Source organism: Medicago truncatula, chromosome 2 (genome assembly GCF_003473485.1).
Source record: "Medicago truncatula cultivar Jemalong A17 chromosome 2, MtrunA17r5.0-ANR, whole genome shotgun sequence".
NCBI classification, from domain to species: Eukaryota; Viridiplantae; Streptophyta; class Magnoliopsida; order Fabales; family Fabaceae; genus Medicago; species Medicago truncatula.
This window is the reverse complement of record NC_053043.1, coordinates 35,503,471-35,518,672: the sequence shown is the minus strand read 5'-3', so window position 1 is coordinate 35,518,672 and position 15,202 is coordinate 35,503,471. Positions and strand designations below refer to the sequence as shown.

General features: G+C 34.1%; 1 protein-coding gene and 1 long non-coding RNA gene across 2 annotated transcripts; both read right to left on the bottom strand.

The window, feature by feature from the left end:
* Positions 1-3,448: 3,448 nt before the first annotated feature.
* Positions 3,449-4,204, bottom strand: LOC25487036 (uncharacterized). The gene is made up of 2 exons (XR_003009350.2): positions 4,069-4,204; positions 3,449-3,955 (listed from the first exon to the last, which is right to left on the bottom strand). It is a non-coding gene; the product is annotated as an uncharacterized lncRNA (long non-coding RNA).
* A 3,008-nt stretch (positions 4,205-7,212) lies between these two features.
* On the bottom strand, positions 7,213-12,763 carry LOC25487035 (leucine-rich repeat receptor-like serine/threonine-protein kinase At1g17230). Its single transcript, XM_013608885.3, has 3 exons — positions 9,050-12,763; positions 8,368-8,757; positions 7,213-7,536 (listed from the first exon to the last, which is right to left on the bottom strand). The coding sequence occupies exons 1-3, from the start codon at positions 11,991-11,993 to the stop codon at positions 7,520-7,522; spliced, it is 3,351 nt and encodes a 1,116-aa protein (XP_013464339.1). The 5' UTR covers positions 11,994-12,763; the 3' UTR covers positions 7,213-7,519.
* Between the last annotated feature and the right edge of the window lie 2,439 nt (positions 12,764-15,202).

The following is a 15,202-nucleotide window of genomic DNA, read 5'->3' as shown; positions in this document are numbered from 1 at the left end:
TCCCTCGCCTCCAACTCGCCATGGCAAGCATCAAAGGCGAGCAATTCCAGTAAGCATCAAAGATCTTTCGCCACCAACTCGCAATGGCGAGTGGAAGGCGAGTTAGGGCAGTTTAGCCTCTCACAGCTGACGTGGCACAAACCCAATGGCGAAGGAACCTCAACTCGCCATGGCGAATGAATGAGCTCGCGAGGCGAGTTGATGCAGAGTCAGAATTGTATAAATAGCCCACTCAACCATTTCATTGATATAGTTTTTTTACTTAGTTTTTCTCTGAGTTTTTCACTTGTAATATTTCTAGAGAGAGAGATAGGGCTTGTTCTTCATAGAGTGAGAGTGATAGAGAGTGGATTCTTCATTCTTTGTTGAGAAATCACAAGTTGTAAATGAATCTTTCTCCTTAAATTCATTCTTGCAAGGCTTCCATGACAATGAGTAGCTAAATCTCCTTTGTTGGGATTAGAGGTACTTGATCTTAGCTTAACATGTAATCTTTTGATCTATAAATATATGGTTCTAGCATTTGATTTGATATTGATGTTATTCTTGCACTTTAATCTTTATCTTTGATTTAATTGTGATTGAGAAATACTTTTGAATCTAGGTTTAGAATAACCATCTATCAAAACATAGGTTCTAGACATGGAATCGATGTTTTGATAATCACTTTGTGTATCCAAACCTAAAGCTTTCTTAGCATTCAATAGATCGAGAAATCATCGATTGGACGATAAGATCGACGATTGAATGATACAATTGATTTCACAATATTGTTTGGACACGAATAGTGTTGTCGAGGGATACGTGATAATATCAAAGAAAAGCTAGAATCCATGTATGATCATTAGGTTACGTGCGACGCTTGATCAAGGAACTCTAATCCTAACAAGTTTCACGCCCTATTAATCTCAATTTTATCGTTTGCAAATGAGTTACTAAAACAAACAACCAATTATCTTTTTAACTTGGAATGGTATTTGGTGTCGAACGGTCCGCGATATCGCACTAGTCCCTGAGGAGACGATATAAATACTTACAATTGTTTGATGCAAAAATACTACATCAGAGAACAACACAACAGAATAAAACACCACAAGAAAACCAAACACAACGACCACAACAGAAAAAAGATCGTCGAAACCAACACAAACAAACGAGCAAAACACAACAAAAACCTGCGGCACCCAAAGAGGACGGTGGCGCAAAAAACCACCACCCTCTCCTCCGGCACCCAACAGCCAGGACCAGCACCCCACACAGCTCCACCACTTCATCACATCACCACATAAAACTCCAACCGAACCACCACCCCCATCACCACCAAAAAACAACCATCTCCACCACAAGCCACCATAACTCGTGACATCCGCCTACACAGAGCATCACGTCCCCTCGCCACAACACCTCATCACCACATAAAACACGTGAGCAACAAAGATGAGGTCGCCGGCGCAGCACCCAGCCGTGCCTGAAACCGGATCTAAAATGAAGAGATAAAACAGAAACCAGATCTAGAGACAAAACAAACATAACGTTGGAATAAAACAGAACCAGATCTGAAAACATTGAAACAAAACAGCAATAGATGAGGTCGGGTCAAAAATACAAAATTGGAACACAACGATGAAACAAACCAGAAAAAAAAAGACCCAAGAAGGGAAGAAGCAGCCTCCACTGCATCAGCTCCGACACAGCGGCGTGACCCTTTCAGAAGGTCGAAGGCGGTGGTGCAGCCGCGAGAGGCGTGCGTACCACCCAACAGATGGCTACATCTTGACTAGCCGTGTACGGCGTATATGGACGGAGGGAGAGGGACCTGGATTTTTCTAGAGAGAAGACATATGGCTAGATCTGAAACCATTATACATCTTGACTCCCTCATCGTTTTTAATTACTCATCCATAAAATAACTCATATTCATCTTTTTTTTTTTCTTTCAGAAATGATAAACAAACACAAAACTTTAGACACAAATACAACACCATATACAACTGTTCACTTATACCATATATTTTATTATTATTATTTTCTCTTCTCTCTTGTCTTTCTGCAATCCACCTTCTCTCTTTCTTGCATCCCTACGGTCTCTCTCAACTTGCTACGGTCATCTACCTTTGAACGCCGCCGCAACCTCCGGTCATCTTCCTTTGAACGTCGTCGCAACCTCCACCTATCTCATGTGCTATCTTTGTGTGTTTTGTCCCTCGAGTTCTCACTGCTCTCTCTCCCTCGAGGTTTCTCACAATCAACGGTGACCACGGTCGTCACAGATTTGATGTCCGATGTGGTGGTGATCTGAACGGGACTCCGGCGACGAGAGGGAGAAGATTTCGTCGTCGTCGCATCCAGATCTGAACGGGTTGATGGTGGCGAGGACGGTGGTGGTTGCCACTGATGAGGACAAATGATTGTGAGGATGCAGGCTGCGGTGGTGAGGACGACGGCGGGAGAGGAAGGCGGTGGTTTGGAGAATGGTGCTGTCTGTGGTGAGGAACTGAGAGAGAATGCAGAGAAGATGAGATTGGGAAGAAGATGGGTCTATGGGATTTGACAAAACTACCCCTGCTTAATGGTGGAAATATCCAAACTACCCATGGTGTCGTATTTGTGTCAAATATTTTGTGTCTAGTTATCATTACTCTTTTTTTTTAGCCCAAATAAGTCTAATGTATAATGGTTTGTCATTCTATTTCATTAGGTTTGTTTGGTTCAAGCAAAGGAAGAGGAAAGATTTTAATGAAGAGGAATTGGGATATGGTAGATTTTAATTACATGAATGTTTTGATGCCATCAAATGACTAGTGGAGAGAGATTATATTTTAATTAAAAGAATGTTTAATTCACAAGGGGTAAAAAAAATTAAAACTAATTTACATGTTCTTTTATCGAGTCTTATGATGTGTATGATTCATACCTCGAACACAAAATTTTCTCTCAAAACTTATATTATAACTCAAATTTCTCTCACTAATGCAAGAAACACTTTTAAATCAAGTAGAAATGACTTCTTAAGTCAGATCTGCATCAGACCTAATATCAAATGACTCAACATTCAACAATTATTGAGTCAAATTATGAGTCAACCAAAACACAATTTCTTAGGTCGGGTAAAGCATTATCGACTAAATATGAAACGTTGAAATTAAAAAGACATCATTCAACCGTGGCCAACTAATTTTTAAAATTAAAATAAATTAGCTCCACACATGCTTGCCAAAACAAGCTATTTTGCCCGTCTCAATGACATAAGGACTAGCTTGTTTTTCGATGTAACAAAAAAAAAATGGATAAAAATATATGACAACTTAACAACTTCAAGAGAATATAGAAAGCAAGAGAGGGAGGGAAACATAGAAGTAGAAGAGAAAAAAATTCATCATAGAAGACATGAAATCAAAATTAGAGCTATATATTAAAAGAGTATAGATGAAGATGGAAGAACGAAAAGTGAATAAGATAGCCTTTGTATTGTATTCTTTAAGGTGTATCATTTACAACCAAATGTGTCTAATATAGAACATAAATATGTGAATCATCACAGTAGCATTAAAAGTAAAGGTTTGGCCGGTGCACATGCCTCCTCTACATACGAGTCGGATTAGTTGTCCATTTTTTATGGGTTGAAAACCGGTGCGAAAATAAAAAAATAAAAAAAAAAGTAAAGGCCACTAGCAATTAGTACGGCCAGCCTAATAACAAGTACTAATTTCATCCACTAATCCTCTAATGAGAGTTTTCTAGATCAACCAAATGAATTGAAATTGACAAAAATTGTATGAGTGCCAACATTATGACGTACATATAAATTATTCAATTACAAGTAACATACAATTATGTTTTTAACTTAATTGTTATACTTAGATGCACTCACAAATACGACGAATGCAATTTGGTGTTGAAGGAGGGTAGCATGTACTTCTTGGACAACCAAAGCTAGTCAAGCAAGGAACAGAACCTGCAATGGCCAATACGATCATAAAACAATTTTTTTTTTTTAAAAAGGTTGGTGAAATATTGCGTGTAAGAAAAATTAGAAATTAAAATTTGGTATGAAAAATGAAGACCTACCACCGTTGATTAGACCACCATCGGTTAGAATAAGTAGAAGAGAAAGAAAGATAATCAAAGCATAAAATAATCTGATGTTTGGATTCATACTTTCTCTTTTTTGTATATGTAATAAATAGAAAATCATTGGATCGCTTTATAAGAAAAGAAATCCATGCCTTTTAACTTTAATTAAATAGTTTTTATCATTTACAAGTTATAAGAGACCATTTATAAAATTGGAGTTATTGTTAAATGTATCTAAGGAACGTTAGTGTGTCGTGTTTCCCTTTCTCTCGATCAATCAATCAATCCCTTAACTTCGGTAAAAATATCATATAAAATTTTGATGTGCGTCAAAGTTCTTTTTTCTTTTTTTATTGAACATTTATATATTTCTTTATTTCTCTCTTTTAGTCTTTTATGTTAAACAACGGAAACATATCAGAAGAATAACAATAATAATGATTGATGTGACAAAAAAAACAATAATGATGGTTGATGACAAAATGTCTCTAGCAATTAAAAGTATCATATGATAATTTTTTTATGGACAAAATTATAGGTCTATTGAAATAGAAAAGTAAGAGAATATTAATAAGTTCTACCTCAATTGGCAAAAAAATATTGAAATTGTTAGACCGAACATCATGATCGAGATTCGAACGTCGGCACCTTCACTTATCTGCATGAGTTTATAATAATTTTGTCATTTTATTTAAAAAAAATAAATAAATAAAAAAATATGAAAGGTATTTATTGAAACCGTGTGTTTGAAGAGCATCCCAGATTTTCTATAATATAGAGAATTACATAAGTAAGAGAATTAATTAAATAATTTGTTACGTAGTATGCTAATAAATTTGCTATGCTAAGAACCTTTCCGAGTAACTAAAATATATTTACAATTATTCCAATTATTATTTAGTTAAATATCAACATCCCACTATACTTGTAGTCGGTACAATATCATATATTAGGGTTCAGTATTGTTAGGACCGGACATTGAGGAGTGCAAGAGGCACTTCCGAACCGAGCCTCTAAAAACTATGGCCTCAAAAAAATTATAATACTCACCTGTTACTTTTTTTTCCTTCAGTAGACGTATGATTTTTTTTTAGACTTTAGTTCAACTTTCTGGACATAAATTTGATGCTATTAAACCACCATCAATTTGAATAAACACTTATTCAGTCAATTTGAAAAATTATTTCATTGAAAGAATCACAACAATTATTTCTTTTTCGCATAAACCATTTGTCTTCCCCTTTCTTACGACATAGGAGTGACATTCCAAACGACACCGTTAGGTAAAGTTCACCTCTCTTTCACTTAATTTTATTTTGTTTTGTTTCGTATTTAAAAGTTCTTCTGATTCTGATTTTTTTAATGAAGATTAGGTACACAAAAAGAATTGCATTTTGATTTTACGGGGGCCTATTTTAAAAATAGAACCAAGCCTCATATTTCATAGGAACGGGCCTGAGTATTGTATTGGTCATGCCTTGAGAATGATCCCAAGAGTAATATTTATAGTCTCTTGGTGGGTTGGTTATCGCGTGACTTAAGCTTCAAGCAAGTTGTGCTTCTAGGTCTTTACTTACTTCTAGATGCTTCCAGAAGCTAACTAAGGTGGCACCTCTGGAAGGGCACGTCTAGTCTTCAGGAGCCCTTCTGGAGAGCGCCTGAGCCTTTATAGAGGACTTTCAGGCCCTTAGGAATATATTAACTGTCCACATCCCCCAAGCACGAGCTTTAGGGCAAGGCGAAGTGGTGAATCTATGAGGATTGGTCATAAACTATTTCATGCTTTCGGATGTTTGTGAGGGATGATGCCCTTTGGAACAGTATCCGGGCCCCTTTAGGGGGCGTTTTGGCCTTTGGGGACATGTTGATAATTCACTCCCTCAAGTTGAAGTATGTAAATAAAATGCACCCAGACCATCCGTAGATTGGGATGTCTCAATACCTAAAAAATAAGAGTTTAGCAAGGTCTTTAGTTTGTGATTTGTTAGAAAGATGTTGTTTCAATTGGAGTATTTCTTGTTAATTGTTTCAATTGTTGTCACTAATGATGTATTGGATTAGCGAGAGTCTTCTATTCCTTTATGTTTTAAACTTTTGTTTTTGATATTGATACATACTTTACGTTGTGATTTTCTGTAGAAATAAAGTTCATGAGTTTATTATTGTTGTAACCATTCATGTATCGTTTGTGCAAATATTGAATTTGCAAACTTTAGTTTGATCTCACTAAAGATTTCAGTTTAACCAGTTGAAAATATGCATGATTTAGAGATCACATTAGATGAAATTTCCATGTCACTCATCTATATTGATCTATGTCCTAAAGTGTATTGATATGGTGGTCGTTGGGATTTAGTTACGTTATACGTCATTGAAAATAACCACGATGATTCCATTATTGATGTATGAGGTGAACCAAATTGTAAATAGGAAATCTAAAGATAAATATCATTCAGACGCGCCCCTAAATAACTTTAATATAATTGTTACGATATGTAGTCCAAGTGGGAGATTGCTGGAATGATTTATTATTTAATTATATTTTGTGGGAAAATATCTATATAGTAACTAACGTCCCATCTTCACTTTTTTTTTTTTTATTACGAAGTGCATTTAAATTATGAACGGTGTTTTTTTTAATGAAATTTTGGTTTTGATCAAATTATGAGAGGCTATCATGAAAGGTTCATCTGTGTTGTGTGTTTCAAATCGCCGTCTCTCTCCGTTTCAAATTTTTATTTTGGAGAGGCTACCATCAAATATTCATCCAAGTATTTTTAATAACAGAGTAATTATCTTTGATAGACCAAAAATGTCGTAGATACTAATTTATATGCATGTTCATCTGATTATTTCGCACTAAATTATATGATTTTAATACTTATAGAACACGTTTCTTATTGATGAATTAATAAATTAATTACAAACAAGCCTGACTTATAGATCATATCTTATGTGGTCTTTGTAGTTCAACTATACATATTTAAAAGGTAGGTTGGAGGAGGTTGAGAGAATGCGTGAAAGTGAAAGGAAAGTAAAAATGAGATATGAGTTAAAAGTAAAAAGGGATATGGTTGAAACAAAGATAGTCATCATTAATTTAAGGTTCAAAGATTTTTGTATGCTCAACTCACTATCTAAGGCATCAAACAAAGAGTGTCTACATTGAGAAGAGTTTTGGTATGTTAATAGAATCATCACAAATACTATATTAGACTTGTTTGATACCCTTTGGATGAAAACTTGTCAAACAACATAGTAGAGGAACTTGCACATGAAGGAAATGATCCTGATTGTGTTAAAGTATTGCATTTTTTACTTTCTTTAAGGTAAAGTTATTTATTCATTTGAGCTAGGGGACATCATTGATCAAGATTCAAACATGTGGAAATGTATTGCTCAAATAACTCTCCTTTGAGGACATAGTGAAGCTTCTTCAAATTCACTACTCAAGACTATCATCTGCATGCACAAAACATGACAAGTCAATATGTATTCTACATATATAAATAAAAATTTCATCTATGAATTTCAATAGGTCATTACTTCGTAAAAAATGTATGAGGTGAATTGTTCCGATGTACACTATTCCATGAAATTTTTAGCGGGCAAATAATATAGGAAGAAAGGAATATATTCTCTTATGTGATTTTTTATGCAATCTTATGTGAAATTTTGATACAATAAAATATTGTCACAAGTTCGTATCGAAATCAAGTCGAGTTTTGAGCCGAACCAAATCTTATTGAGTCGAACTGAGCTCAGACGAGTTCGGCTTGACTCGTCTCATTTCCAGCCCTAATTTGTGAGAATTTAATGTTTCTCTCTCTTCAAATGCAATGTATGGAGTCCCTCCTATCTCTCCATCAACTTATCAATCGTTAGATTAATCCAACGAATGATATTTGACTGGAGGGAATCCAAGTCTAGAGACAAATAAAAAATTCGCTTACTTTTGTCAAGTGAACATCTCATACTAGTATCTACTCCCTTATATCAGCTATCAAAATAATACATTTTTCCCTAATTCTAAATATATTTTAGAAAGAAGGAAAAAAAATTGTCCGAAATATGAAACTCTCAAACCTATAATCCCTTAAACACCAAAAAAAAAAAAAAAAAAACCTATAATCCTTTTAATTTAGTACTAATTTGTTTTGAAAAATGAAAAATCGGAGTTGGACATATCTACGTACAAAATAGATGCATTACATGTACTATCTACTAATACTTTTCTTAAGGGATAAAGCTAGTAATACAAATTATTATCATTGAACACTTGAGTATTCTAACCTTTGGAAGAAGAGCTTTTATATTCATCAAGTGGACATTCAGATGTAGGAGAGTTTGGTGATTGGTTGACATATTCTCTAGCATCAATCAACATTGCAATGACCTCTCTCATTGTAGGCCTATTAAGTGGAGATGAACTTGTGCAAAACAGTGCAATTTTTAGAATAAGAGACATTTCTTCAACAGTTTTTTGTTCACTCAAATTCAATCTTTTGTCAAATAATTCAGATGTAGGTATGGATGCTTGAATTGATCTCCTCACCCAACTCACTAAATCACCACCTTGCTCCAATGGTTGAACTGGTGACCTACCAGTTACTAGTTCCAGCAAAACTACCCCAAAACTATAGATGTCACATTTTTCAGTCACCTTCATTGTGTAAGCATATTCTGAAAATAAATATAAATCAAGCAATAATTAGAATGCAGAAGGTACAATGACTCAATCATGATTCTAAATTGTGGTCGCAGTCGCAATTGTCTTACATTACAATCATGTAACTGCGACCTATATATTGAGGTCATATGGCCTATACAGTCGAAATTATGGTTGCGATGCCATTAAGACGACTTCAAAATCTTTTATATTGCGACAATTATTGCAGTTGCGAAATTATACTATCCCTTGATATGTTTTCTAAGTATAATTGATGTAGTACCTTTGTATTGAACTTATTCGTACCTGGGGCAATGTAGCCAAATGATCCAGCAACAGCAGACATAGATTTTGATAATGAAAAGTCGATCAACTTTGCTAATCCGAAGTCTCCAACATGAGCCTGAAACATATGATCAAGCAAAATGTTGTTCGACTTAATATCGCGATGAATGATTTGAGGTTTACAATCATAATGAAGATAACATAATCCTTCTGCTGCTCCTAGAGCTATTTTATATCTAACATTCCAATCCAATACACATTCTTTTGAACTTGAATGAAGTTTTTCTCCAAGGCTTCCATTTTCCATGTATTGATACAAGAGAAGATTTGAATCCTCATGAAAACAAAAGCCATGCAGCTTCACTATGTTCCTGTGCCTGATCTTTCCAAGAGTTGAAATCTCTGCAAGGAAGCTTCGGTCCATACTCGTTCCTTCTCCACCTCGTGTATTCAGCTTCTTGACAGCGATAACTTCACCATCATTCATAACAGCTTTATAGACAGTTCCACAAGCTCCTCTTCCTATAACTTCACCTTCTGAAAAATTTCCAGTAGCTTCCAAGAGATCATTGTAAGTGAAGCCTTCTTTTGGAAAGTAATAGTTATCTAATACATTAGACTTTGTTTGTTCTTCGATAGAAACAAAAGAGTCGCTGCGGTGGCGCCTCATCATAGTCCAACATATACAAACTATGAAAATAAGAGAAACAAAACCAATCACTCCAGAGACAATGCTCACTATCTTTTCCCTTGATAAACCGTCTTTCATTGGCTTTGCATGATGAGATGAAGCTAAAGATGGATGACAGTGATTAGTACCTACACGGCACAAACCATTGTTCCCCGCAAAATTCGTCAAGTCCATCTTTCTGAATGTAGTTGTGTCAGGAACAGCTCCTATCAGCTTATTGTTAGATACATTGCATGTTAAAAGACTAGGCAACTCACCAATTGATGAAGGAATTTCACCGACAAGTTGATTATCATTCAAGTAAAGTGATTCTAGCATTTGCAAGCTCCCTAAGCTATCAGGAATCGTACCAGAAAGATTGTTGTGACTCAAGTTAAGTGCTATTTGAAGAGCAGAAAGTCTCCCCAAATGAAAAGAGATGCGTCCTGAAAACCGATTGCCACCGAGCTCTAAATCAGTTAGCCGAATAAGGTTTCCCAAAGTACCCGGTATTTCTCCAAAAAGCATGTTATCAGAGACTTTTAGTAGCTCCAAATTCACAAGATTTCCAATTGAATTTGGAAGCATACCAGTAAACTTGTTCCCTCTAAGATCAAGCCTCTGCAGCTTCACACAGTTTCCTAATTCGTCTGGAATACTTCCACCTAAACGGTTAGACGAGACATTGAATGTGACAAGTTGTGATAAATTTCCAATCTCAGAAGGGAGATAACCAGAAAAATGATTATCTGACAAGCGAAGCCTCACTAAATTCCGAAGTTGACCAATTTCAGGGCTAATAAAACCCGAGAATCGGTTCTGATGGAGCTCGAGCGCGGTAAGATTATGAAGTTCATACAATTCAACAGGTAAACTTCCTGTCAAAAGATTGTCTCCCAACATTAACTGCACAAGTGACTTGCAAGTTTTCAAGCTATAAGGAATATTTCCAAAGAGCCTATTTGATCCAAGGCTAAGGAATTGAAGCTGCTGATATTCACAAAGATGGATCGGTATCTTACCAACAAGGTTATTTTCGGATATATCAAGAATAGTAAGGTTCTTAACAGCTCCAAGACGAGGTGGAATCACACCTTCAAGTTGATTATCAAATAACTGCAAATCTTCCATGAGTTCCAGATTTTGAAACTCCAATGGAATTCTACCAGTTAAGTTATTCAATGACAAATCTAAATTTCTTAGCAGCCTCAAATTTCCAAGTTCCTTTGGAATATGACCCTGCAAATTGTTTTCAAATAGGTGAAGCAAGGTAAGATTAGAGATTTGACCTAACTCTTTAGGAATGATACCAATCAAATGGTTTTCCGAAAGATCAATCTCAACAGCATTAGTACAGTTTCCTAACTCAGGTGGAATTGTTCCATTCAACTGATTAGTATACATGTACAACCTCTTCAACCGCGATAGCCTTCCGATATCTTTCGGGACATCACCAATCAACGAATTTTGATGCAAAGCAAGTAATTCAAGGCAACTAATGTTTCCAATCTCAGGAGGAAGCTCACCAGAAAAAGAGTTTTGCCATAAAATCAAATTTGTAAGATTCTGAAGCTTTTGAAGCTCTTTTGGAATAGAACCTACTAACTGATTCTGTGCTAACCCTAATGTCTCTAAACTATCACACTCACTAATTTCTGAAGGTAATGTTCCTGAGAGACCATTCAAACCTGCTCTTATTACTCTAAGCTTCTTCAATTTACTGATTGATTTCGGAATGATTCCGGTTAAGTTGTTGCTATAAATCACTAACTCTTCAAGTGATATTAGTTCTCCAATCTCATTTGGAATTTCACCATACATGTAATTTTCACAAAGGTAAAGTTTTCTAAGTGTTTTGATTTTCCAAATAAGAGATAGAAATGGTCCATGAAGCCTATTAGTACAAAGGTCTAAAACCTCAAGTTTATTACATTTATCAAAAAAAGGTTCAGAAATTGGACCAGAGATGAAATTTTTGGAAAGATTCAACTCAACTAAATATGGAAGATTACATATAGTAGGTGACAAACTACCAGAAAGATTAAGGTGGTAAAGATTAACAGAAGTTACCAATGAATCAGTGCAAGACACACCAGTCCAATTGCATGGAGTTGAATCAGAAGGATTCCAGTTAACAAGATTGTTATCTGAATCTAAAAGAGTAATTGTAAACTTCAAAAGAGTTGAACCTTCTTCATTGATTGAACTTACAAAGAAGATTCCAAGACTAAACAATAAAATCATGTAAAAGTGAAAAAACACATTTTTTGAGCTGAAACTTAACTCCAATCCCATTTTTTCAAAGGAAAATCAACAAAAACATAAAACAGTTGTCTTAAAAATCAAAGCAAAACATAGGAAAACAAAACAAAAACATCAAATACTTGACAAGAACAGAAGCTAAACACATATAGTGTGTGTGAACATGAAAAATTGAGAAGTTCAAGACATAACAGAAGATGACATAGAAAATTGAAATAAAAACAAAAGATACCGTGTTGTTAAAGAAATGAAATGACCCTTTTGGTTAGGAGAAAAATTAAATAGACCCATGAAAACAATGAATACACAACAGAGAGATAAATAAGAGAGAGAAAGTAAAGCTATAAACTTTGATTGATGAGAGCATGAAAAAGTTTGGATAAACCGTGAAATATATGATCATGATTATTGAGTCAACTCCATATTGTGTTACACTACTTTACAGCAAAGTAGCATAAACAAACTAGTTACTATTGTTCTTGTTTTTGTTTTTGTTTTCATCATTGAAACTTGTTACTTTGTTTGTTATGTTTTTGGTCCATGTTGTTGTAATGAAATTAATCAGAACCATAATGTGTGGTTTTTTTATGAACAGTTACTATATCATATGTGTTTGACTAAATGGTGTGTGTGGAATGAAAAAAAGAGAATAAGGACGTGTGGATTTGTTAGGATCATCACAATTCTCCGCCATTGTTGCTGAGCCTACCATTATGGGAATTTAATTTTGGTTGGGTCATTGATGTAATCATTTCCAATATGAATGAATATGAAACTATGTGAAAGTTAGTGCCATAGTGCCTAAATTCAGCTCAATTCTATACAGTACTATTTTCTCCACCGCCACTCATTCAATCACTTGGTTTTCTTGTATGCGTGTACATTAGTAGTATTGTTATTATTTATGAGATGAGATATCACATGTTGGTCAACATGATATTATTGTCAATATATACTGCTTAATTGCTTATATATATGATGACATAAGGTTACTTAGGTGTAAGATAAGTGATTTTGACATAAGTGTAAAATATTAGTAATTATTAATAATAATTCAAGTGATTAGTAAGTACTATAATCATGGTTGTTAGGATTGAGATCTTGCATATAAGATTGAAAGGGAATAGTAAGTTCATAAAACATAAGATCACAACTAAGATTGAAGGATCTTATCCAATTAATTTTGTAGAATCAAAACGAGATAATTTAGTCTTTATCTTATCCTCTTTTTAAAAAAATTACTTTGTTCTACTAAAAAAATATTAGGCTTAAATACCTTTTTGGTCCTCTAACTATTTAATTGGTATTGGATTGATCCTCTAACAAAAAATTGATTTATTTTGGTCCTCTAAATTTCTCACCGTTACTACATTTAGTCATTTCTGTTAGTTTTATTCAAATAAACGTTAGGGTTTGTGTTATGTGAGTACCTGACCTCCTGTTTCACACATACATATGAACTATAACAATTACCAATAATATCAGTCACTATTTAATCATAATACCTTAACAAGGCATATGACCAAAATGATACTAATAAATAAAGTTAGAGGACTCACATAACACAAACCTTAACGTTTATTTGAATAAAACTAACAGAAAGGACTAAATGTAGGAACGGTGAGAAACTTAGAGGACCAAAATAAATCTATTTTTAGTTAGAGGACCAATCTGATACCAATTAAATAGTTAGAGGACCAAAAAGGTAATTGAGCCAAAATATTATTACTTAAATTTAAGAGCAAAAAGGTAAATTAATTTTAAAATTCATCATCGCCTTCCATTATGAATCAAACATGTTTTTAATTAAAATCTCTCCCCTTCTCTCTTTTGAATCAAACATATATTTAAATAAAGAGAAATGATATTTGTAAAATCACTTTTGACAACTTTTGAAACAACCCCCTCTCTCATACTCACATGTGTTTTTATTCTCTATCTTCTTCTTTCTCTCTCCATTGTTTCTGTCCAATCACAAGAGGAGAAAAGTGGTTGTCAACAAAGTTGTATAATATTAGTTGTACAAATATCACTCCTTTTAACTAAAATATCTTCATTTCCCTCACCTCCTTTCCCGTTCGTTGAACCAAACTGTTCCTAAAGTGGAGGAAGATATTGTATTTGTTTTAGATTTGACATTGATCATTTGCTTGATAATATATATATATAGGTTTTGCTAGAAGACACCTTTTATGAAGGTGTCTTTTAGCAAGTTATTCTATGAACATTTGCTAAAAGACACAAACTAATTTTTATGAAGGTGTCTTTTAGCAAAGTTATAACTAAAAAGTGGAAATCACTCCTTGAGGTGTGGATTGCTAAAAGACACCTTCATGGGTGGCTTCTAGCAAAACCATATATATATGAAATATGTAAGTATGAATTATGTTATTTTATTTTAAATTGTTTGGCTTTTGATTGTGAATTTTGATTGAATTGTCTTTGGTGTAGTGTTTGAATACTATGTGCATTCCATACTTAGATTAATGTTGTAATGTCTGATGACAAAGATATTATTTTGGTGGACCTTTAACATCATTTTAGTTCATTTGTGATAGGTTATAAGTATAGCATGTGAATTGGTATGTCTAAGTCTTTAGGGGGTCTTGATTGTTATGTGCATTGTTTTTTAACTTTATTTGAAATTAATTATCTTCTTGTGTTGAATCGAGATGTTTTGAAATAAGGATTATTCCTTTATTATTTGGAATCGATTAGTAATTAGGTGTTGGATAATAGACAAAAATAAGTCCTTTTAATTTAAATTAAGTTGATAAATTATACGATTGGATTATTACTTATTGTTAAATCTAATTCTTTTGAAAAGTCGTAAAGTGTTTAAACATATGTCGTTTATCCAAACCCGTGAGACTGAACTATTCTAATATTCTTAAAATTCGTATCGTACTACTCATAAAATTAAATATCCTTTTTGTTTATCTTTGGGACAACGATTCCAACCAAACTATCAGGCGTTGTCGTTTGACGATATGAATCGCCATTTTAGAAGGTAAGCAAAGTGGGGACCACAAAGACCTTATGGAAAGATAGGTGGGAGACATGTACCAACGACTAAATGATTTGCTATATTGATTGTTGGTAATTCCTCTGGACAACTGATATATTCGGATACTCGACTAAATTGATTCGAGATCAATATAGAACACTCTAATAAAAATTTCAAGAAATACCAAGATGATATCTACCGTTTAATAATTTGTTAGTTATAAGTTGCGCAACTT